This window comes from Thermobia domestica, chromosome 1 (assembly GCF_964235325.1).
Source record: "Thermobia domestica chromosome 1, izTheDome1.hap1.1, whole genome shotgun sequence".
Classification (NCBI taxonomy): Eukaryota; Metazoa; Arthropoda; class Insecta; order Zygentoma; family Lepismatidae; genus Thermobia; species Thermobia domestica.
Window position 1 is genome coordinate 23,689,003 of NC_137454.1, and position 26,861 is coordinate 23,715,863.

A 26,861-nucleotide genomic window follows, 5' to 3' on the forward strand; every position below is an offset into this window, starting at 1 on the left:
ATAATAATAATAATAATAATAATAATACAAATAGTAATATTGGATTTATTAACCCATACAAAAACTAACACGCGTAGATTCCTGAGGGACTTCCTATACTGAAGTTTTATTTATTGAAGTATTATGTTGGAAGCAAATAGGATTTTAGTAATGTAATGGAAATATTATAATTTTCGTCATCAACTTTTTAGGTTTTACTTGGCCACAATTTCTTTCATCTCAAATATCAATAAACTGCTTTATCCTTAATCTGGGAAAAGCAGCGGCGCAAATCTGTCTTCAACATTGGGGACGGGCGGAAGGGGTAAGACCGTTCCCATATTTTTTAAAGTAATGTTCAATATATATATAAAATTTGAAAAACAATGTTGTGGAGGATCAGGGGGACAGAATTGTCTTCAACATTAGGAAGCGGACAGATTTTAGGCGTTATTCTGGGGGGACGTGAATTTCATCTCACTTTCCCTTGTGGCGATTGGACATAAGTCATTACATTTGTGACCAAGAAACACATTTCAAATCTGATTATTGGGGGGACAATCTCCCCAATTCGAAGACTGGAGGGACATGTCCCACTCTTCCCCCTCAGGATTTGCAACAGTGGGGGAAAGGAAATGTTGGGGGCTCTTAACAATACTCTTACTATTTTAGTAACTAAAAATGTAGATAGATCAGTTTAGATTAAGTAAACGTAATACTCTTTACTATTTAAAACTATTTAACTAATGATATCCCAGAAATCCGAATATTTAAAATGTATTAAAAAAGAAATTAAATAAAGGATATGGACCACAGCACTAAACTTTCTCCTTTCTTGTTATTAAATTAAATCAAGTTATTTTGCAGTTACTTACTAAAACATTCATTTATGAAATATTAACAAAACTGTAATAGGCGTTTTCATAAAACTTTGAAAGAAACTTACCCCTAAGATCATGGGCGGCGATTAGGGGGGGGGCAAGAGGGGGCAGTTGCCCCCCACTTTTTGGAAGTGACGCACTAATTTATATAGTTTTATTTGGAAATGTAAACAGGGTGTTCACACAATTTGGAGAAAAAAACTGACTTTTCCCTGACTTTCCATGACGAAAGTTCCAGATTTCCCTGACTCCTGAATAACTTAAAAATATAGAAAAAAGAAAGAAAATCCCAGCCTCTACACTCCCAATATTTGACCTTGTTCTCTTCCGCTTTTGTTTCTTTTTTCAATTTTCTTTCCGAACGAATGTAAATTTACAAACATGTGCATTAGACCGATATTGATTAGGCCTACATATTACACAAATTGTAAAGTTACAAACGAAAGTGTGCAGTATACAGAGTACTTAAGATATGGAAAAAATACACGTTATAATACCAATTACAATATTATAATATTGCCTATAGTAATAAACAGTTCATACATGATTTTACTGATTATTAAAAAAACATACACACACATTATATAACACATACTTTTGCTAGTGCAGTTGTTAAATGCAACCCATTTAGAAATTCGTTTTATCCTTTCTCGCATAGTTTTCTTCTCATTGATCTGAATATCCTTCTTGTTGTCTCCTCAGTTTAATTTTCTTTTCTTCTTCCTCCAACACCTTTAGTACCTTTAGTTGTTGTTGAATCTTCCGTTTCTCCTTCCTCTTCTCGTCTCTAGCATTTATTTCTCTTTTCTTTTCCAAATACACCTGATATTGTCTCATTGAACTTCTCACTGAATTTGTCATACCTCTTCTAATTATTAATCTTGATGGTCCACCTATTCTCATCACAGAATCATATATGATCCGTTGAGCTACCAGAGATTCTTCTTGTAAGTTCCCAACAATGAGAATTTTATTTATTGTGAAATCACTTTCAGAAAATGCGTTTCCGTGAAAGAAGATAAAACACAATTTCATAACTGACCAAGACAATTTCATAACTGACCATAAGTCAATGAAGAACTTCTCATTTCCTACGACTAAGTAAAAAACTCATCAAGTCCAATACAATCTCTGTCATTGGCTATGAATTCATTCAAGTGTTCTTTAAATTCTTCACTGTGAGCTGGAGATACTATTTCTTCGCGTTCTCAGCCACTTGTCCAGATATCCTCTTGATAATGTAATACCAACTCGTAATTCTGATATATCACTAAAAAGCAAGTGCATAACTGATTAAACTGCAAATTTTCACAGGCTCTCCCAGTGAAATGAAATGAAATGAAATCTTTGAGTTTTACGTCCCACGGTTATGCTGGTTAGGCTAAAGGAGACGGTGATGATGAGAAATGAGTGAAATGGTGGAATGAAAAAAGTGGAAGGAAACAGGAGAACCCCGAGGAAAGTCACGCACATGGTGTTTGTTTGTCCAGCACAAAGTTCACTTGGCGTGATCTGGGATCGAACCAGGATTTCCAAGCACCAGAGGTGAACGCTCTACCACTGAGCCAGCACGGCGCCCATAGGCTGTTCCAATCTTTTAGTCTTCGGGTGTCGTACCCTTAACAAGACATCGCGTACCCCTGGTGGTATGCATACCTCAAGTTGAATGCCACTATTGTAGATTCTGCTATGTTGAGCATTTTCCATTATTCAGCTCAGAGAGGAGCTGCAAGTTATTAATCTCGAATTTTTTGGCATTTTATATTTTATGTAGATTATACACAGGGAAAACGTAGAAAGGAAAGGTAAGAAACATTTTCACATCCTCGATGAGTTAACAACCAAAAGGAGAAACGTTGAATTTGCATACGTAAGATGCAAACTATTTAGATAAAAGTTGTTTGTCTGGGAAAGAACTGGCCTATATATATATAAGCAAACTACCATTTACATAGTATACATTGCAGTAGCAGAGATGTGATTCTGAGTCTTAATGCAATTTAATATGTAAATACTTGTGTATAGTGTACATTTAGTTGCAAGTGAGCACATATTTATCACAATTTATTTGATTCTCGTACCCAACAGCTGCATCACAACAGGATGATTTCAGAAGGAAAAAAAAAGGGAGTAAAGTGTATTATCTCAGGTAGAAAGGAAGCAAGACTTAAAATATTCCAAAGATTCATCTTTTCATCAGAATTCTCAAACGAAAAAGAAAGTTCATTGCTCCGCTCTACAATGAGGATTTTTGCTTTCCATTGTACACAGACAAGAAGAAACATATTCATTAACAAACAAGAAAAGTGCTTCTGAAGAACTTAAATCCCTTTTCTAGCGTCGAAAATGAAAATAATATCTTTCAGTTTAACATCCCGCGATTATGTCCTTTAGGCTAAACGAAACGGATGATTAAGGTTAGTTTAAAGGGACAGGTTTCGCCGCTAGATGTCACTACAGTCTTCCTATTTCTCTCATGTATTTTTTACCTTTCACGAAAATTCATGATTTCTCTTACAAATTTCAACCTAGAGACTTCAAATTTTTTAGAGAGGAAACTTCGTAATCTATCCAAGGGAACAATCCATGCCGATTTTTTATTTAGCATTTTCTTTAGTGTTGAAATGGCTTGAATGTTGAAATGGATATCCAAACCTTTAACAATGTAACTGTTTCAACAATGAAGAAAATTCTAAATAAAAAAAAAAACGGCACGGATTGTTCCCTTGTATAGATTATGAAGTTCCTCCTCTAAAAATTTGAAGTCTCTAGGTTGAAATTTGTAAGAGAAATTGTTAATTTTCGTGAAAGGTGAAAAATACATGTGAGATACGAAGACTGTAGTGACATCTAGCGGCAATACTTGTTCCTTTACACCAACCTTAAGGCAAGTGAATGATGATGAAAATTTTGTAGAATGAGAATGTCGGAGGAAACGGGAGTACCCTGAGAAAAGCCACGGACACGATGTTGTCCACCACAAACTTACTTGGTCGGGAACCGAACAGGGACCCCACGCACCAGAGGTAAGCGCTCTACCACTGAGCCACCGTGGCCCCTTTTTCTAGCGTCGAGGATAACAACATGAGGCTCTCTAAAGTTTGACCCTTAAAAGACCAAGTGCCCAATTAGTCTTTTACGGTCAATACACTTAAATAAGAAAGAGTTTTCGTTCTTATGCACCGAAATTACGAACAAGGAAACATACATTATTGGAAGGGAATTTGATGAAGCCAGGACGTATTAATGTATTTCCAACTCTGATAAATCCCAGGCAGAAATAATTGACTACGAAAATGCAAAGGAAATTTTCCAATAAGGTTCGGAGGGTAGTGGACAATCATAGCTACAAAGGAAACTTCCCACTCACAGCGTAGTACGTAATTCCAAGCTAACTATGGGACTAAATTTTAGACCATACATAGAACTGATACTTTAATATAAAATAAATAAAGAAAGAAAGAAAAATAAAGAATACAAAAAAAAAAAATATTTCAGTTTAACGTCCCACGAGGCTTTTAGGCAAAGGAGGACGGATGATTAAAGCAAGCAAATGATGATGGGAAGAATTGGTGGAATGAGAAAGTAGAAGGAAATGGGAATATCCCGAGAAAACCCACGAACATGATGCTATCCACCACTAAGTTATTTGGCTGGGGATTGAATAAAGGACCCCACGCACTAGAGACAAGATAAGGATGGCATGACTTACAATAATAAGGTATCATTCCAAAAAGAAATAGCCTCTCCTCCTCCTGTTGAGTTTAAACCATAAAGAAAAGAGAAGAGAAGAGGAAGAAAGGAAACAGGAGAAGTAGAGAGAGAGAAAATTTGGAAGAAGCAGTTTCATATGCCCTAAATACGACCAAAGAAAACCTGACCAAGGCAGGGGGAAGTAGAGGCTGAAAAAAATACAGGATTGATATTCCATTCTTCTACGATATGGTTTCTAAGACGCCAATATGATCCATCAGGACAAGGTTATAAGTTTTAGTATCGACAGCACAGAGCTTCTAATCTTTCATAGTCACTTTTCTGTATTGTCCTCCATGTCTCTTCTTAATGGAACAAAAATACTGACATTACACAAAAGCGACAGAAAACGACTATAGGCTTCCGAAATGTAGATGTGAAGAAGAATGAAGACGTAAGCTGGATTGAACGGGAAATCAATGAAGAAGTGTTTAGAATAGTAGGAGAGAAAAGAACAATTTTAGGTGTAATTAGGAAACAGAAAGAGGAATTGGTTGGGTAACTGTTTGAGAAGGAACTTTATCATGAGGGACGTGATACAAAGTACAGTGGAAAGAAACAGAGGAAAGGTGGAAACAGGCTACAATTGATTGGCAGGGACGTACGCAGGGGGTGGGTCTCCTCGAAATTTCGACTTTTGTGTAAATTTAGCCTAATTTTAGGGGCAATTTTTAGGAACTTCAATATAAAATATCCTCATATTGAGTTTGGACCCCTCCCGAAATAAATTCCTGCGTACGCTACTGATTAATGGATTGTATTAAATCACAAAATTGCTATTGGAAAACGAAGAGGTTAACTGAGAAAATTGTGAATGGAAGCTTCCCAGTTTCGCAGTATACGACCTGCCAACAATGGAGTGGTTCAAATACGTCAAGATTTGTGAGTGAGTCAGTGGAACGCGAGTCAACAAGATGTAACCCACTGCGACCCATTACTCACCGTGACCCCACTCTGTCTCACCAGTTCAGTGCTTTGTAGACAGCATCTTCTAAATACTGACGAATTTGTCTACGTTTTACTTTCGAGGTTTCCATTTTTCTTCCTTTTCATTTGTTTCTATTTTACTTACCTGAGATGAGTATATCTAAGTTTAAAAAGAACTTCAGGCACTTTTGGGTATTTATATTTGTAATTGTAATAATAGCAATAGGACTTACACTTGGCTTTTGAGACGCAGTCGAATTTTACAGTTTTTTCTTTACGTTGGCCGACTTTAGCTTGATTTGAAACTTTTAAATGTCACCCTACCTTCCACTGAAAACTATCTATAATTGAACAAGAAAATTATTATACATGATAGTTAAATTGAACTCCATTGTAATATGGCCCCTGACAATCACCTCATCGTAAAGGTCTGATCCATCAGTATTGTAACAGAGCAGTGCTTGAGCGATTAACGTAGAAATTCAAACTCCGATTACTGATAATTTCACAGCCTTGTTTTATTACAAGTGTAAACTCTTTAGTCAATGGAGAGTAAAGCATGGATCATGGATCAGAGTTGAGTACGATGGATTTTAGAGGGTGGTGGATTCGACTGCGTTACGGTGGGTCAAAGTGGGTCAGAGTGTGTCATGGTTGGTGCTGGGATCAATGGGCCATTGATCAAATTTTCATTGACCCACGCTATCAAATGACATGATGCATAGTATGTGAAGTGTACGGCCTGTGCGTATTATTGGGTTTATGCCATATTTCGACATCTCGAAAAAATCACCCAATGCATCGCCAATGAGATTTATACTGGTTCCGATTGCTTAATGGGCCGCGATGGCTCAGTGGTAGAGCGTTCACCTCTGGTGCTAAGGGTCCTGGGTTCAAACCCTGCTCCTGCCAAGTGAACTTTGTGGTGGACAAACACTGTGTGCGTGGGTTTTCTCTGGGTTCTCCCGTTTCCGTATTATTGGGTTTATGCCATATTTCGACATCTCGAAAAAATCACCCAATGCATCGCCAATGAGATTTATACTGGTTCCGATTGCTTAATGGGCCGCGATGGCTCAGTGGTAGAGCGTTCACCTCTGGTGCTAAGGGTCCTGGGTTCAAACCCTGCTCCTGCCAAGTGAACTTTGTGGTGGACAAACACTGTGTGCGTGGGTTTTCTCTGGGTTCTCCCGTTTCCTCCTACTTTCTTCATTCCACCATTTCATTCATCTCTCATCATCACCGTCTCCTTTAGCCTAACCGGCATAAGCATGGGACGTAAAACTCAAAGATTTCATTTTATTTTTCCGATTGCTTAAACAGGCTCTCGGAAATAAACAACCGCAATGCGTTGAGGGTTTTCGGAAAATTTACCACGAGTGGTGGGAAGGAAATAATAGATTTTGCAGTTTTAAAAAGGTTTGTTTTCCAATTGAGACTGCAATGGAAAGTTATTGACCAGAAATAAGGCTTACAGACAGAACACAGTTGGTGGTTGCGGAACGTTTTTTTTTTTTCTTATGCCATTGGCCTCTTTGTTATTCCCTTCCATAACCACGAATCAATCTCCAATATATATGAAATTACAATCAATCAAGTGTAACACCAGGAAATTGAAAGGAAATTATGTAAATTTTGTCTTAGATCCCTGTTAGCTTTTAGGCAAAAGGAAACTGATTACTATTATTGAAAGCATGGGCAACGATTAGGGGGGGCAAAGGGGGGCAGTTGCCCCCCCACTTTTTTGAAGTGACCCATTGATGTATATAGTTTCATTTGGAAATGTAAAGTTATTGTATATATATTACTGGTTCATAGAAAAGAATGATGCCATATATTTGCCGCTGCGTGAGTACGTATTGATTAGTTCTCTTCCCGTTTTGTTAAGAAAGCTACAGGAATTGGGTTTTAATTGCCACTGAAAATGGTCCAAAATTTAACGTATTGCAGACAATGATTCCAGCGTACTTCATTTCTTCTTACAATGTTAGTCAGCCTCTTTGAAACTAATTGAGATAACACTTTGAAAAAAAAAAAACTTTCACAAGTTATTCTTTAATTGCATAAAAATTGACTAAAATGTATTTTCTTTTTTCTAATAGCAAGGAATATTGATTAAAAACAGAGCAATAAGAAAGAATTACTACCTTTTTCATTGTTTTACAGTGTAATATACGATTGAAGTGGTGTGTTTAGGGGTGTACGAGGGTATATACAATTAAATTTACTGAATTCAACATAATCCTAGGTTTCAGGATTATTTTGTATAACTGGAGTGTGGATTGATTCTAAGTATTGTTGAGTTTAGATGTATTCCAAGAAAGTGAAAACTGCACCTAATGGCAACGAAAATGTTTCCGGAAGCTTACTGTCTTTCTAGAGTAATATCATACATTTAATACCTTGTGTGGAATTAAAAATATAAGTTGTTCATTAATCCCTAATTCATTAAAGTTTCTATGTAAGTTTTGCAAAACAAGCCCCATTATTCATTACTGAGTAATACAGGGTTAGCCTAAAAGAAATAGACAACTTTAGTGGTCCCCTAAATGAAGAGTTTAAATTACATGGTAACGTAACTTACGTGAGTTGTAGGGTACATCTGGAAGTGGTTGTGATACAACTACAGATGTTCTATGTGTGACTCTTTGGTTATACGGGAAACATCTAATCTGTAGTCCAATTCTTCCCAAACAGGCATCAAAGTCTGACTGTCCACCAATGCAATAGCATCTCTGATTCGTTCTTTCAGTTCGTCAGATTGAGGGAAGGGAGGAAACATACACATTATCTTTTCTGAAACCCCACAGAAAGTAATCACACGGTATGAGGTCTGGACTTCATGGTGGCCATTGAGTCATAGCCATGTTCTCATTAGTTGAACGGCCAATCCACCGCCTAGGAAGAACTTCGTCAAGATAACCCCTTACATCCGAATGCCAGTGAGGTGGGGTTCCATCCTGCACAAATATGAAATTGTCACTATCTTCTTCAAGTTGTGGCATCAACCAAAGTTGCAACATGTGCAGGTACGTTCTTGCAGTAACAGTTTCTTCTTGAAAAAGAACGGTCCATACACCTTTTTGGGCGATACAGCACAAAACACGTTAATCTTTCTGAGTCCCTAATATGCTCTGTTTACGACATCACTAGTGTGAAAGGTTGATTCGTCCCCAAATGTAAGCAGCTGAATGAGGTCATCTTTTTCTTCACAAAGATTTTGTATGAACACGCAAAACTGAACGTTGCTGTTTGTTACTTTCATTGAGACTTTGCAGTAATTGCACTCGATATGGATAGAACTTGAGACGTTTGCATAGAATGTTCCAGACAGTCTTTTGAGCGATATCAAGTTCTTTTTCTGCACGTGTCTTTGATTTCCTGGGGCTACGAGCGTAGCTCGCACGAACGTGCTCAACTGTTTCATTTGACATTGGAGGTCTTCCCATGGATTTCTTCTTACACAGACAACCTGTTTCTTCAAATCTATGCACCGAGTCATAAATAGACTGTCGTGTGGTTGGTTCTTTCCCATACTTTGTCCAAAAATGACGTAACTGAATTTGTCTTGGCATATTCCGGAACACAGCCTTCTCAACTTGACTCGCCATATTCCTCCAAGCCACGTCAATGTCAAGTTTGAGGGCAGGGCCGCTTACGTCACACACCCGTCATTGAAACAAAAGAAAAACTGTCAGCCGCAAAACTTCAAGTATGTATGCGTGTACCACAGGTAAAATCTTTTTGCTTAAAACAATTTTATACATAGCATAACTTGACTATTTCTTTTAGGTTAACCCTGTATTATCCTTTCTATTTATTTGTTTTGCAAGTTTGTTATTACATAATCTGATCACACAATTTTCCAGACAGCATTTTAAGATGTTCATGAGCAAGAAATCAAATCTCTTGTTACAATTTCGTTGTTTAAGAATACAAAGAGCTAGTACCTACTTCCGTTGCTCTTGTCAATTTCCTTAATAAAATATGAAATAGAATATACAGTATTTTAGCTGAAAAATATAGTATCCTATTAGTTATACAACCTTTCGACAAACAAAGTGTTAGCATCAACCAGGTAAACTAACATTGATATACAAATATTCAAATCATGCCTTGCCCCCCACTTTTAACGTCCAATCGCCGCCACTGATTGAAAGCAAATGATTATAAACAAACTGGGGGAAGGGGCACGGTGGCTCAGTGGTCCAATCCCCGCCAAAGTTAAGTTTGTGGTGGACAAAATCGTGTCCATGAGTTTTATCGGAGTACTCCTCCCACAAGCTCATTCCACCAATTCGTTTATCATCATACACTTGCCTTAAGAGTCTTCATCCCGGCGAAATTAAAATACCGCTAATTTTACAGTAATTATGTGATATCTTCAAATAGATAAAAGATCATCGAAATGTGGAACAAGAGCACCCTAGGCAATATCATTTTACATGAGAAACCGTTATCACGACTCACTTATCTGCTTTGGATTTCGAGCCATTTTGAAAATCGGCATTTATTTTCGCCTTTCTAAACAGCTGCAAATGGAAAGCCAGTAGGTGACTTGTGATAACGGTACTTCACGCAAAATAATATTGTCTAGGGCGCTCTTGTTCCATATTTCAATTGTCTTTTATCTATTTGAAGATATCACATAATTACTGTAAAATCAGCGGTATTTTAATTTCGCCGGGATGAAGACTCTTAATCATCCGTCTTCCTTAAATGAGTGGGATGTTAAACTGAAAGATTCCATTTTTCATAAATAAAATAATGGCATGAAAAAAGTATGTAGATATAAAAATAAAAATTATTTACAAACACTAAAATAATGGCTAAAATTTGTTTATTATAATATCAACAATACTACGCATTTGCACATTGTATTTATTTATTTTTGACTTTTACCTCCGATGTTTCTGCCATTTAGGCTAAAGAATTGATATGATTTGTATTCACGTCCTTTCTCAGCAGCAAGGTTAAATAAGACGAGTCCTAAAATTTAAAAATGGGATCTAAAACACCATTCCCCCCACCGGGATTCGATCCTGAAATCTTGTCCAATGAAAGAGGGCAAGGAAGACGATAAGAAAAGGGATAAAGAAATTAAAATGGTAAACTCGAACTGAGCGAGACTCGAACTCACAGTAGACATATATTGCTTTGATTTAATTTAATAACGAAATCACATCAGAACATTTGGTAGTAATTCTGCTTTAAAAATCTTTTAAAATGCTACGCGAAAAATATAGTCTTCAAAATGGACAAAAAAGATTTTCATGAAACGTTATTAATCTTACGTTTTAATCTCGAGTCTTTTACGGTACAAAATATTTTGTGAAATTAACGGAAATTCACAAGGAGCCCTCTTTAAGAATTTCTGAATATTGATCGATGGAGCTAAGGAGTATGTTTAATATTTGTATTTAAAATTCAAAATATAATGTGACTAAATTTACTACACATTTTGAAATTACAGTAATTAGTTAATTTCTTGATGAATGAAAATTTAGAATTTAAGGTTACTTATTATTAATTAACATATTAAAAATAAACTAACATACGTACACACACACATTATATATAATGTGTGTAGCCCTATATGTTTTGTATGTAACGTAGACAGATAAAAAAAAATCACACTACTAGATACGAAGTCTTTGAAAAAGACGAAGTTCGTTGTGTTAAGTTCTGACCCCTTAAGCCCCTATTCTACAACTGTTTCAGGTTCGAAAATGTTATTCCCCTTGTTTACCTTCATTTTTAATGTTCCCGGCGCAAACAGCAACTTTTGTATGTCTATTTATCTCTCTCATGTTCATACCTTCATTCTTACCGTCGTGATTAATCCAATTCGGTAGAAAAGCGAGATTGAAAAAAACTAAACTAATCACCATCAAAATGCTAAACATATATTTCAGACTTCGACCTTTTGTGATTTTGAAAACGCTCCTGTGTAAACTATAAGGCCTAAATTATTACTTGGCATCTTGTATATCACATTGTCATTAACAAATAATATAGGTGCTTATAATAACTTTTTTTTTTAAAGTAATAAGCAAAAACTTGTGATTCTTATTGAAACATTTGCATAGCGAGCGAAGCTACCAAAAAAATTCTTACCTAATCTATTTCTTTGCAAACCAACAATATTGATTTAATGGAGTGCCAATACTTTTACGGGCCGCCGTCTCGTTTACTCTTTTCCGATACCTTTTTCTTTCTGCTTGTTCGTTCGGCGTCGTCTTGCTATCAGCACCCGGGGCAAAGGCCCTGCTCGCCTCTCGTAGCTACGGCTCTGAGTAGGATGTAATTTGCAGGGAACAATATTATATTAACTAACAATAAAGCTTAATGAGTGATAATAGACATAGGCGCCAACTTGACGAAAATATTGGGGGGGGGGTCCAAACAATGAATAAATATATCATCTTCATATTCAGCCCTTTTTTATCAACTGCTTGATGAAGGCCCCCTTCCCCGCCCCCCAAGATCTCGGTTCGATACTCTGCTGCAAAATTCACGCTGCATTGATCTTCACTTGTCATATGAGTGCTGCCAGTGTTTGGTTGAAGCTTCAGTGCTCTATTCAACACCATTTTGTAAACGGCGTTTTCTTTCGAATACGACTGTTCCTAATATTGAATTAAAGGTACGATGAAGTTTACAACATATATTCTTGCTCCTCTTTGTTAATTTTTCCTCGGATGATTTATAATGCGGGGTGAGGACCCCACCCTTAAATATTGGGGAGCCAAAAGTGTCCTACCCCTCCCCCCTCCCCAAAGTCGGCGCCTGTGATAATAGACACAGGAGATACATGATTTTCTAAAACAACAATTGTTGAAAATCAAATGCAGAAGTAAGTATAAATGAAAAACCTTTTTATTATTACTATTGTAGTTTTGTGTAACTAAAGGGAGGAAAACGAAGACAAATAGTTTCCCCCAGTACACGCACACCTATTGATTTGCTATAAATAGGTTTGACATAATTCCCTTAGTGTATGGGCTAGTGGACTAGTTACACAGGCTGACTCATTCAACAGCTAACGTAACTTAAAGTCTTCTATCATGCAACCTTGTGCTAGATTGATTAAAATCAAATAAATCGATTTTAATTATAATTATATAAGGAGTCGGCTTAATAACAAAGTGTATAGTTTCGAGAATTCAAAGAACACTTAAGAGTCTTGTTTCACATTGTCAAAATTTTTTGTTAGAATATCAAATTATGGCTTATTATCAAATATTGAAAGTAGACGGATGGATGGAGTGAGTGTCGAGGAATATGAAACTTAAAATACAGTGAAACCTGTCTTCAGCGGAATCGAGCGGGACTCGCAAAAATTTCCGTTAATGACAGGTTTCCGCTTAATGGAAATATACCTTTCCGTTAAAAAAAAATATATACGCTTATAACGGACATAATGAGAAAATATATTGATGTACGCAACTTGTTCAATTACAGTACTTTTTCCTTCTACAGATTAATACCCAAAAAAACTTAAAATAAACACAAAATATGCTGTGCACACTTTCCTTTATTTTTCCCAATAGTCAAGCAGGATTTTTTGCATACATTGCTACTACTTGGCTGCGGTATACTTCAGGACACAGAAAAGCTTTCTTTGGAATTTTGAAAGTCCTCTCAACTATTTCCCCCTTGTTTTCACGACACGTGATGGAGATATATAACTTCTGCTTTACCTCAATTCCTTTTTTTCAGAACTTTGTTTTGTCAGTTTTCTTCTCATTTTTGTTGGCTGTCGCTAGTTGCTACACAAGCGGAACAGAAGTACGCCTACAAAGAAGACTGACAGCTGACATGCTACGTAGGACTAGCGAAAAATTGTGGGAGCTGAATATGAGTAGTGATTGACGAAGGTCAACACTGTCCATAAAGATTTAACAAAAGAACGAAGTATTTATCGCAGACAGTATATGTTTACCCTCTCACAGGATGTTTAAAAATTTTCTAAACGATGTATTCTGAAACTCAGAATTTTCCGTTAAAGGTTTATTTTGCTTTCCGTTGTCCGCATAACACAGTTTCCGCTTAATGAAGGGACTTTTACATGTCTTTTACTCCAAAATCCATGGGACCATGAAATATTTCCCTTTAAGACAGTTTTCCGTTTAATAAAGGGTCCGTTGAAGGCAGGTTTTACTGTATATAAAACAATAATCTTGGCTGTTGTTCTGTATTGTTGCGAAACACTGTCGATTGCCCTGAGGAAAGAGCGTAGACTGAAAGTATTTGAGAACAGGATCCTGAAACGAATATTCGGACTCAAGAGTAACGGGAATGGAGAATGGCAGAAACTTCATAACGAGGAATTGCATAATTTATACGGTTTACCAAACATTGTTAGGGTCATCAAGTCTAGGAGGCTTAGGTGGACAGGTCATGTAACAAGAATCGAAGAAATAGGAACGCTTTCAAAGTTTTAACGAGAAATGCAATCGGAAACGACCATTAGGAAGACCTAGGCCATAGAGTTAGGTAGTTAGTGATGGACGGTATCTACTTGTATAAACGAATAATACCATGTTTGGTTAAAATTGCTCCAGCGTTTTGGAGTTATACATTCATACACATATATCCAAATACACATAGATGTGCGAACAACATCTTTCACGTTACCCCTGTATACTACTAATCCAGCTAACATGCTAGTTTCATGCCTAAACTTGGGATTAAATTTCATCACGATTGTAGCCTAATAGCTTGACGAACTTATACCATGGATTCGACAGTAATCTCAGTCATTTGAGACTTTTATATTTCACCTCTTATCCCCCATAGCGATGCGGGCTAAATTTCGACATTAACACTATCGAGGGTACTAATCTCAGCGACATCGAGAACTATGGATTCGACATTACTATCGGTCACTTTCGATTATTTTTACGTGTCAACCCATTTTCACCACCCTAGTGGTGCTAATGGGGGTTAAGCTTCGACTTAAATACTATAGGGAGTATCAGCACGCAACTTAAGGACTCCAAAAACTATGGATTGGATACTAATATCGATCGCTTTTGATTATTTTTTCATGTTACCATTCAGCACATGCGTACTAATAAGAGGGATTTAAATGGCTTCAGGAGCAGTCGTTCTTTCAGAAAAAATGTTCCGGGAGGAAACGGTATTCCGGGGGGCACTGATAGTACTTTTCTATTTATTATTATATTATAGACATATTATTTTGGTCTCCTCCGGGGGCACTGTCAGAGATCGGGTGTTAGTGCTCCCCAAAAACATGTCTGGAAGAAACACTGATCAGGAGTATCGCTATTCATCTCAACGACACTGAAAACTACGGATTCTATACTAATGTCTATCGTTTTCTATCATTTTATATGTTACCCCCTTCCACCCTCCCTAGGTCTGCTACCGGATCTTACCCTACGGGAGGCTAAACTTGAACTTAAAGGTCATCGGACTGCCACCAATCAACTTAGGGACCCCGAAAGCTATGAATTCAAAACTAATATCGGTCGTCCTTTTTATCATTTTTATGTCTGCCAATACTACTATCGAACGCCCCCCTAAGAGTGGTAAGAGGGCTTTGCACTCACTGGGGGCTAAAATTGGATTTAAATGGCATCAGAACTGCCACCAATTAACTTAATGACACTTAAAACTAATGATTCGACATTGATATCTTTTTTTTTCTATATTTTTACGTCACCATTTCACCCCACCGTGTGCTAATGAGGGCTGAACGTAAACTTAAATGACAGCAGGAGTGTTACACTGTTTATCTAAATGACCCCGGAACTTTGGATTTGATAATAATGGCGTCATTTTTGATCATTTTTATGTTTTTCCTTTTCCTCCCCTAGGAGTACTAGGGGGGTCTTATCCTAGCTGGGAGCTGACCTTTTACTTAAAAGGCACTAAAATTGTCACCAGTTAACTTAGTGACCACGAAAACTGGATTCGACACTAATATTAACCGCTTTCGATCATTCTTATAGGCATTCTCCTTCCCCTTCCCCTAGGTGTGCAACGGGGTCTTACCTTCAGTATAGGGCTAAACTTCGACTTAAGGGTCATCGAAACTGAACTCGTGGATCCTAAAAACTGTATTTGACAGTAATATCGCTCGTTTTCAATCATTTTTACATGTCTCCTCTCTTGCCTTCCCCCCAACAGCTTGAAGGTCTTACTCCAACAGCATTCCTTTTCAGATTACAAGTAATATGTGTACAACCAAGTTTGGTTAAAATTGCTTCAGGCGTTCCAGAGTTATGATGGAACAAACACACACACAAACACCTATATATATATTTTTACAGATCTTACAGCTCGACAACTGAACAAATGTTTGAGCGTTTTCAAAAAATTCCGCATTTAAAAGGGAAACGGAGCAATTTCTATTATATTCTATTTTCAATGTTATATTCATAAAATACAGACTGTGAGAATTAAATTGGAGGCATCAAATTTGGTATATAAACTCTCCATTTAAAAATAAGTGAAGATGTGTTACAATATTCCCGAACACTTCGATCCTTCAAGGAAGAAATGGGGACAATTAAGAAAAATCTTTCTCGTCATCCTTTACTGTGTTTGGTCTGATACCTGATTACAAAGGGACAACCAAATATGTTCTGTAAGATTTACAATAGTTGTTCATAACATCGTTATACCATTTATTCATATATGTTCTCCTTGGCCAGTATATTCAGCTTTTCTATTTTTGCAGTATTTTTTTTTAAATATTTCATATAGATATATAGATATATGGGAAACCCAAGTTCTCTTCAATTTTCAAAAAGTCGTGGCCGCCAGACACGATCAAAAGCTCTTGATATATCTGTAAAGATAGTTATTGAAATGAAATAAAATGTTTCAGCTTAACGTCCCACGATTATGCCCGTTAGGCTATGGGAAACAATGATAAAGCAAGTGAATAATGATGAAAGAATTGGCGGGATGAGGATGTGGGAGGCAACTGGAGTACTCCGAGAAAACTCATGGGCACGATGTTGTTTACCAGAAACCGGAGCCGTAGATCGAACCAGGAACCTCACACACCAGAGGTAAACGCTCTACTACTGACAAGTAAACCTTACGTTTGGGTGAATCGAGTTGCTGACTGAGACACATATGAGAAAGTAGTACTAAATGTGGTCAGTATTTCAGTAAAGTTGTAGGTGCGAAGCTCCAGGGGTTTAGGAGATACAGCTACCAGAACATCACATGGAAGTACAGAATAGTCTTCATACAGTTGGAGGTAAAAGCTCTGTAAGACCTCTTGTAACGACAAAAGGTGAATAACAAATATATGGGTACATATTAGGACTAGGGGGAAGTCATATAGTAAGGGTATACCTGACGGCGGCCATCTTGAAATCCGCCATTTTGAATTAAGGTTAAGTTTTTAAAATAGGAATAGGGTCATGTGATACATGATTTAAGGCGCAAATTTAATCAGAAGAACAATGGTGACGTTAATTTTGATTTACGCGCAATTGGTAAAAAGTTACAGGGAAATAAAATATTGTTGCAGCATATGTATTAGTCCTTTACCCCACCTTGTAAATTTTGTGTTAATGATAATAATTAAATAAAAATCAGGTGGATAAATATTAGGTCTATGGTAAGAGTTGCCTTGATGGCGGCCCTGTTCAAATCCGCCATTTGAATCAGACAAAAGTTTTAAATAGCGAGCGAGAAATAGATGTGAACAGGATACAAGAAAAACAACGAAATGGCGTGCAAATACAGCATCAAAAAACTAACACTGTAACGCCACCATTGCATTTCTGATTAACTTCTAGCCCGAAGTCATCTATCGCATTATCTATTCCCATTTAATTTTGTGCTGGTTAATGATAAGGCAAAAATGGTTATACCGTTGGGTTTATGGTAAAATTTGCTACTAACAAGGTGTCACTGTTATGCGTTTTGTTTAAAACTTTTGTCTGATTCAAAATGGCGGGTTTAAACATGGCCGCCATCAAGACAACTCTTTCCATAGACCTAATATTTATCCACCTGATTTTTATTTAATTATTATCATTAACACAAAATTTACAAGGTGGGGTAAAGGACTAATACATATGCTGCAACAATATTTTATTTCCCTGTAACTTTTTACCAATTGCGCGTAAATCAAAATTAACGTCACCATTGTTCTTCTGATTAAATTTGCGCCTTAAACCATGTATCACATGACCCTATTCCTATTTTTAAAACTTAACCTTAATTCAAAATGGCGGATTTCAAGATGGCCACCGTCAGGTATACCCTTACTATATGACTTCCCCCTAGTCCTAATATGTACCCATATATTTGTTATTCACCTTTTGTCGTTACAAGAGGTCTTACAGAGCTTTTACCTCCAACTGTATGAAGACTATTCTGTACTTCCATGTGATGTTCTGGTAGCTGTATCTCCTAAACCCCTGGAGCTTCGCACCTACAACTTTACTGAAATACTGACCACATTTAGTACTACTTTCTCATATGTGTCTCAGTCAGCAACTCGATTCACCCAAACGTAAGGTTTACTTGTGAGTCACTGTGCTCCCTAAAGATTGTTATATTTGCTGTCATTATCATTTTTTCACTTATTACCATTACCTTGTTCTGACACACTTTTCAAACGTAAATAATACGAGTATTATACTGAATGTTAAGACAACTTCAAAGAAACACACTATATATAAATTGAATTTCTAATGTACAGTATATGTTAATTCTCTGTTTTCCTCTTTCACTCATTTGCGCACATGTGGACAAAGTGCTGAATAAAATTTTAATTGTCAAGATCAAAAACCACGCCGACAATTTTATATCACGGGAGAATATTTCTTTTAATGGCGCTTAGGAAAAATCAACAGTTATTTTGGCATTATTTCACTTAGCGTACAACCTTTAAAACAGATATATTTTAATGTCTTTTATTCTTTCTTTCATTTAAGTTTGCGAATACTATTGTTTATGTTTTGTTTCTTATTTTCAATACTGAGAATAACATTTTGCAATGTTGTTCTGTTTGTTACTTACACCGGAAACACAAAAATCATAATAAAATAATAATAAACTTTTTTTTTGTACTTGGTATTAAGACAAATGTGGAACGCTGTATATAAATTTGAAATGGTGAGAACAGGAATTTTTGTTTATTATTTTGCTCAGATGCCACTCTGAATACATATAATCTTATTTAACCACCGATGCAAGAACAAAATGAATAAGGTTATGTTGAAGTCGACGTGTTTCGCCAGGCATGCTAAAAGGATCACATAATTAAAAGGTCACCAGACTTATTATGGACCGCTAATGAACTTGTTATTTTCACCTTCCCTAATAATTTACGTATGACGGATAATTTATCGTTGGAACTTTTTTCCATCCCAAAGAATTCTCACGATACAAGCAAAATTGTCAATATACCACCTATTAAGATTTATAGCATTTCTATGTTTTAGTTTTCTCAAGCTTGGGTCCTGCACAATAATATTAGAATTATGTAAATGGAAAAATGAAATGAAATCTTTTAAGTTTAACGTCCCACGGTTATGCCGGTTAGACTAAAGGAGACGGTGATGATGCGAAATGAATGAAATGCTGGAATGAAGAAAGTGGGAGGAAACGGGATAACCCTTAGAAAACCCACGAGCATGGTGTTTGTCCACCACAAAGTCCACACGGCGCGAGCTGGGATCGAACCAGGGACCCCAAGCACCGGAGGTGAACGCTCTACCACTGAGCCACCGCGCCCCCACTATGCAAATGGAGTTTCCCCTTATGTTGTGAAACTACGGTCCACTTTCAGAAGGTGGTGACCCAGTGCTACAACGTTTATGTCTTGTGCGGGAGGCCAAATAAGTTTCTAATGGACATCTGTCCGTGGGGTTTTCTCGGAATACTCCCGTTTCCTTCCACATTCTCATTCCACTAATTTTTTCATAATCACTCACTTGACTCAATCATCGTCTCCTTTGGCCTTAAAGGCATAATTATGGGACGCCAAACTGCAAGATTTCATTTCATTTCATCCCCCCCCAGGATACTCGTTGTCAGAGCGTCGAGCTTAAGAGGCAATGGATCTTGAATCATCTTCGTTAAAAATAACTGACTTATAATACTCAAAAAAAATTATTGGTCGGAGGCCCATGTTTAGGTCCAATATGCTTCTTAAGAAGAGAAGCAATTAAGGACTTAACAGAGTCTAGCATAACAGGCCAACTTTAACCCATTTTCCACTTGTATCTTATGTGTGTTAGGCGGTGTCATTTTAATCACAGATAGCAGGTACACTCATGCCCAAAATGATTGTCGCTTATCTATAACTATATTCTAGTAATAATATAATTTGATAATGATGATGTAGGGCAATTTTAATGCTGATACTATGTGTGTAATCGGGAAATGTATATTTGTAGTAAATTTCATAGGGAAAAAAAAATATAAAAACGAAAATTAGAATGAGTAAAACAAAATGTTGCTAAATGGAGAAGAAAGTTTTATTTTCGTTATATTGTTCTTATTTACTGCTCTTTTGACATGATATTTTCCCCATACATGTCTTTGCAGATTATACACATACTAACATGATAAGAAATACCGGGCGAATTCGTTATCAAATTATATTCCTACAGCAACATATTTATAGACATGCGACAATAATTTTGGACATAAGTGTACCTCAGAGTTGATTTCAACGGGGAAAAAAAAGTCAGAGAAAAGCAGACTTAACGTGGTTTACACTTCTCAAATCTATTTTCCATTAGAATCCGAAAAAATGTACTACTTACTAGTTAGATACTTATGTTTTCAGTACAGGGACAACATCAAAGATGGAATATACCTTGGTGCACTAATTTCATTTCCCGCTAACTCATATAATATATTTTTTTTTCCTTTATAGGGGCTAACAGTACAACCAAAATCGCTCTAGATTTCTGTCATGTCTGTCATCTACAGACTGCTAGAGATAGAATAAGATATAAACGTTTCAGGCACCATTTTATAGGGTTATTCGCCATACTGAGGAGGGAATATTATCCTTCGATCTTTCCCATTTCATAAAATTTTAAAACGTAACTTTACTCTGCCTCTCAATTCTTCAGAAAGTGGTCTATAATTAAATTTCGTAATAATAAAGTTTAGTCGCTACTAACGTTACTGCACTGTCTATCATTATGGCAAAAAAAAAAAAATCTCAATAACACGTAACACTTGATTTACGTAGTACGTAAGATGAGCAAGACCTACTTGGCAACAGTGCGTGAATATCGCCTCATTTTATACAAACAATAACACGAACTACTGTTTCCTTTTACAAGTTTTTCTTTTTTATTGTTTACAAACACTATCGGTCATCCTTCAGTTGATTTTGACCGACGAAGGCTGGAACCATGCAACGATTATGATATTCCTCCATATTTTCTTTTCTATCTTGCTTATTAAAAAAATAAATAAATAAAAATAAACAAAAATAAATAAACCAATGCTGTTAGATTTTTTTTCTTCTTCTCAGGAAGCAAAGACAAATTTAGAAAGACGAAAAATAATCTGTTTTAATTCTGATAAAATTGACCCTGTAGTTAATAGCTTGGAGCAATAAATGAATTGCTACAAAAACGATACGAACCACCTTTAGAAGTGGTTGAAGCTAAATTAAAAGCTAATTACTAAAAGAAGAAAGTTAACAATCCTCTATAGTTTACAAACCATAATATGATCTTCAATTACAACGTATTTCTTTCGCCACATAATAACGATGCTCAGCAATTTCCTTTATAGGCCTATAAAAACAAACCAATATGTACTGACCTATATATATGTACCGATCTGACGACTGAACCAAGAGTTACCAAATTTTGGTCATGGGTACCTTGATTCAGGCCCCACACCAAGACGAAGCGTTTTTTTTTTAATTCGAATCAGAGGGGTCTCAGGTGGGAGCGTTTACCGGGACATGTAAAAGTAGTAGAAAATGGCCGATATTAGTATCGAATTCATAGTTTTCGCAGTCGCTGAGATCAATAGTGAAATTCCGATCGCATTAACTTCCAAATTCACCCCATTCGGCTGCGGACCGGGGTCATCGAGGATTCTACCGAGACATGTGCAAATAATCCAAACTGATCGATATTAGTGTCAAATCCATAGTTTTCGCGGTCGCTGAGATCAATGGTGACACTTCCATTAGCGATGACTTTCATATGCCGCTACCATTGTATGCAGGCCGGTGTCACCTGTGAGGGGAGATTACCGAGACATGTAAAAATAATCCAAAATGACCGATATTAGTTTCAAATCCATAGTTTTCTCGGTCGCTTAGATGAATGGTGATAGTCTCACCGGCGTTGACTTCCAAATACAGCATCCATCGGCTAGGGGCCAGAGGCCTTTTTCTTTAAATTTCGAACCATGGCGTCTCAGGAGGCGTTTAGCGGGATATGTAAAAGTAGTAGAAAATGGCCGATATTTTTTTTCCTTTCGTTGTTCAGTTTATTTAATAGATATTTTATGACCCATGCGAAGAATGGGTATTTCAGCTAGTATGTACTGGGTGTTTTAAAACACCGACAACGTTTGGGGAGTGATTCCTGACACCAAGATAAGACAAAAAGTATAGACCAACCTGGATGTACAAATGCTACCTTTCGGAGTAATTGGCGACTCCATATCGTCTTGCTTAAATTTTTCTAGACTATCATCCAGTTTTGCTGCGATTAATCGCCTACTGCGAGAAGCGTCTTGGACATCAACATTTACAGGACGAAAAGGACTGAACCATGTTTTGGCTGTTGTTTTTGATAACGTATCTTGACCAAACACATTAAATGGGACTTACATACAAGGGTGTTTCAAAACAACACCGACAACGTTTGGGAGGTGATTCCTGACACCAAGATACGACAAAAAAAAAAAAAAACAGACCAACCTGGGTGCACAAATGCTTCCTTTCGGAGCTATAGGCTTCCGAAAACATGAAAAAAGATTAACTTTAAAGATCCATAGCTCCAATACTATGGGAATTGCCGTTGTCGGGTCAAGACTTCACTTAGGAACTAGTATGTGCCTTATCCAAATTTCCATGTTTTAGAATCATGCGGTATTCCGCTACAATTTTTATAGAGGTAGTTGATGAGTACTTCAAATTATATGCCCCGTAGCCAAACTCCCTCTATAAAAATTGTTGCGTGAGTACCTTAGGATTCTGAAACATGGATTTTTGGATAGAGCACATATTAATTCGTAAGTGAAGTCTGGATCCGACTATGGTAGATCTCATAGTTTTGGAGCTATAGACCTTTAAACTTCATTTTTTTCATGTTTTCGGCAGCCTATAACTCCGAAACAAAGCATTTGTGCACCCAGGTTGATCTATACATTTTGTCTTATTTTGGTGTCAGAATCACCTCCCAAACGTTGTTGGTGTTGTTTTGAAACACTCTGTATACCTACTCTTAATAGTGACACACATAGCCTACTGCTTGTAATAACTTTTTTTTTTTTCAAAGATGAATACAGAAAATGTGATGCGTTCTATACGGCGGCAAATACAATGCACTTTCTTCTTCATTTAGGCATCTGGTGCAACAGGAACACGAAACCATTTCGAAGTCGTTAGTGAACGGATACAGAGCAGAGACAAGAAAGAAAGATATAAAGAGCAGGCAGGGGGAGCTGCAACAACAACAACAAAAAAATCAAATAGAATGCAATCCACTTACCTTAATTGCCACTTCCAATTCTTCTTCCCTCATCTTTGCCTGCTCATCCAATTACACTGCGCCACAGAAAAACACTAGAGACAACAACGACGCGCTCATGACGCACACGTCTCACAAAGTAAATATCTCTCTTTGTCTTTGCAGTTTTCACACTGAAAAGAAACAAAAGAAAACGAATAGGAATTAAAATTATACATTTTAAAAAAAAAAAATATATCAAATATGTTGAACTAGAACACTGTTTGTTAACCTTTTCCAATCTGGGACTCATCTTGAATAGTATTCAAGTTCACCGACCCCTTATAAAGAAAGACCCAATGTTATTCCAGAAACTAAATCATCATTCATGTTTATAGTCAGGGAATGAGCATGCATTATGGGTTTTCCTTAAAATACTCGTATTTAGACAGTCTATACTGTATAAAAGAAGAAGTCATGAATGACTGAGCAATGCTCAGACCAAACCGTTTAAAGCCATAAACTTAAAATTTGAACATAACATAGGTTTTGTGATGTATGGTACCACTAGGGAAGGATTTTTTTTTTTTAATTCGACAGGGAAAAGGGGTAAGAGAAGTGGCATTTATTATCTTAAAACAGCCCAATGTCGGAATCTCTAAATGTTAGAGACCTGAAATTCAGTATATGCATTTTTCATTTACAATAATTATACAGATCTTTTAGATTTTATATATATATATATATATATATATATATATATATATATATATATATATATATATATATATATATATATATATATATCACCTAGAAGGGAAGAAAAAGGCGGGTAGAAAAACAATAGGGTTACAATTGTTAACATTGGAAAAATCTAAATATCTCGAAATTCCTTAAAGTTACAGACATGTGAGTTGGTACTTACAAGGAAGGGCCACGCAGGGGCTCCGCTGAGATCCGAACGAGACAATTGTGTTTGCATTTGATATGTTATAACTAGACGAATCCCAAAGTTATACGTGCCACCGGGCGGAATGTCATGAGTTACATATTTTGTAATATAAAAGCTGCAAAGCTGGCAGAATAGTTTGAACCGAGTCATTTGTTCGGAAACGGTTGGGTAAATGGAAAACTCGGACAATACGTATTCCATCATTTTCAAGGACACACTTTTTCGGATAAAAAGAAAGTTTTCTCCAGGGTCCTCGCAGGGTCCCAGACGGGGTCCAACTCAAAATTTTTAAATTGCAAGGGGGGTTAAGTAGCACATCGTTTGAAAGCTGTTGTAAAATGAAAGAAAATGCAGCAAGTTTTGACTCTCTACGATAACCCTGTGCGAAATGGCGGAGGGTCAAAATGTAAACAAAAACTTAATTGAAAAGTCCATGGTCACTCCTATAAATCGGAGACGGTGAGACAAGTATGAAAATAGGAAAGGGAGTGTGGCATTATTTTCAAAGTACAACAATTTAAGTTAAAGCGTCTTGTCCCAGGGTGCCCACATGGTCTCACGTGGACTTCAACTAAAAAGTTTCAAATGGCAGCTCATCGTTTGCAAGATCTTGTTTAATGAAAGTAGATTGAGCAAAACTTGACTTTCTACGACAATCCTGTCCAAAATTGCGGCGGGTCAAAATGTAAACAAAAGCTTAATTGAAAAACTATGGCCATCTTGAACCCAAGATGGCCGCTTAAAATCTATGTCATTCATAACAGTACAAATCTAAATCTCTATTTTTTCTCTATTACGTATCTAGAAATAATAGGAAGACTAAAGAACAATTGAATTTCGATTCACTTCAACTATTATTTCATTCGGTAACAACACATATATGTTTTCTTCTTAATGCATATTCGTCACGGTTCTCTCGACATTATTTACTTGAATATAACGAATATGCGATGAACACACAACTCTGACTTCCTACTCATATTGCTAAATGGAAGTTGTATACCTTCGGGTATTTTTCTAATTTTGTCATACGTAGTTCATACAGAAAGAACTTGCTGCACCAGTAGGTTGGGGGCTCTATTGTAACGTATTCGTGATGGTTACATTTGTATGCCATTCGTTGGTTTGATCGCAATACTTCAAGCAATACCAAATATACAAATAATAATAATAATAATAATAATAATAATAATAATAATAATAATAATAATAATAATAATAATAATAAATAAAATAAAATAAAATTGCAAGATTGACGAGTAGTACCAACCATGTGTAAGTCATTTCATTACATCGAGCTGCGTCAAACTTTGTTGATTTGGTCACAGTATTCCAAGAAATAACATATTTATATACAAACTCATTTTTCACGCTGGCAGCCAAATTGGATTACAGACTATACTCTGATATTTTGTGGATATCTACTATTAACCATAAACGTTCGTTCTCCAACACCAGTGGTGTGAGCTGGATATACGTTCGATAAATAGTGCGGCATTTTGAACTCAAGATGTCGCGTCTTTGAACATTTTCATTATTTTAGTCACTTACTAATCAACAATAATGCCAAATTTGTTTTCCTAGCTTCAGCAGTTTGGTATGCTTATCCTTTCGATATAGGTTTTAAGCGGCCATCGCGGTGGCCATATATTTTCAATTAAGTTTTTGTTTACATTTTGACCAACTGCAATTTTGAACAGGGTTGTCGTAGAAAGTCGAGACGTGCTCCATCGTCTTTCACTTAACAAGAACTTTCAAACGATGTCCTACCTCTCTTGCCATTTGAAACTTTTTAGTTGGACCCCACCCGGCACTATGTGGGACCCTGGGACAAGACGTTTTCACTTAAATCGTTGTACTTTGAAAATAATGCCACACTTCCTTTCCTGTTTTCACATTTGTCTCACCGTTTCCGATTTATATGAATGACCATGGACTTTTCAATTAAGTTTTTGTTTACGCTTTGACCCGTTGCCATTTTGCACAGGGTTGTTGTAGAGAGTCGAAACTTACTGCATTTTCTTTCATTTTAGAACAGCTTTCAAATAATGTGCCATTTAACCCCCCTTGCCATTTAAAATTTTGAGTTGGACCCCGTCTGGGACCCTGCGGGAGACCCTGGGGCAAAGTGTTTTACCCCAAAAAGTTTGTAGTTGAAAATGATGGGATACGTGTTGGCCGAGTTTCCCACTTACCCAACCATTTTCGAACATATGACTCGGTTCAAACTATTCTGCTAGGTAATTTTTTGTAGTTCTTACATTACAAAATATGTTGTAACTCACGATATTCCTCCCGGTGGCACGTATAACTGGGATTCATCTAGTTATGACATATCAAATGCAAACACAATTGTCTCGTTCGGATCTCAGAGGAGACACTGCGTGACCCTTCCTTGTTAGATTTTTCATTTAAAATAATTACAGGCCTTTTCAGTGCTTTCTGATATTGCCTCCAGAAAAAAAGGGATGAAAAAAGATTGTTACAATTGTTGAAATTAGACGGCCATATCTCAAAATCTGTTAATGTTAGATTTATGAAATTTGGTATTTACACTAAACCATTAAACTAATTTAAACTAATCATTTAAACTAATTAAAGACGGGTTTCAGTGTTTTTCGATGTTTCTCTTGAAAGGGAAGAAAAAGGGTTGGGTGTTACAATTGTCCATATCTCGAAATTCCTTAAAATTCAACATATGACAAA

General features: G+C 36.6%; 1 protein-coding gene across 3 annotated transcripts in view; it reads right to left on the reverse strand.

The window, feature by feature from the left end:
• Rab23 (RAS oncogene family member Rab23) overlaps positions 1–26,861 on the reverse strand; it is a 364,665-nt gene that overhangs the window by 184,917 nt on the left and 152,887 nt on the right. For all 3 annotated transcript variants that reach the window (XM_081755290.1, XM_081755310.1, XM_081755300.1), the window contains exon 2: positions 23,246–23,397. In XM_081755290.1, the coding sequence (XP_081611416.1) occupies positions 23,246–23,278 (33 nt within the window). In that variant the 5' untranslated portion in view covers positions 23,279–23,397. The remainder of the gene's footprint in view (positions 1–23,245; positions 23,398–26,861) is intronic.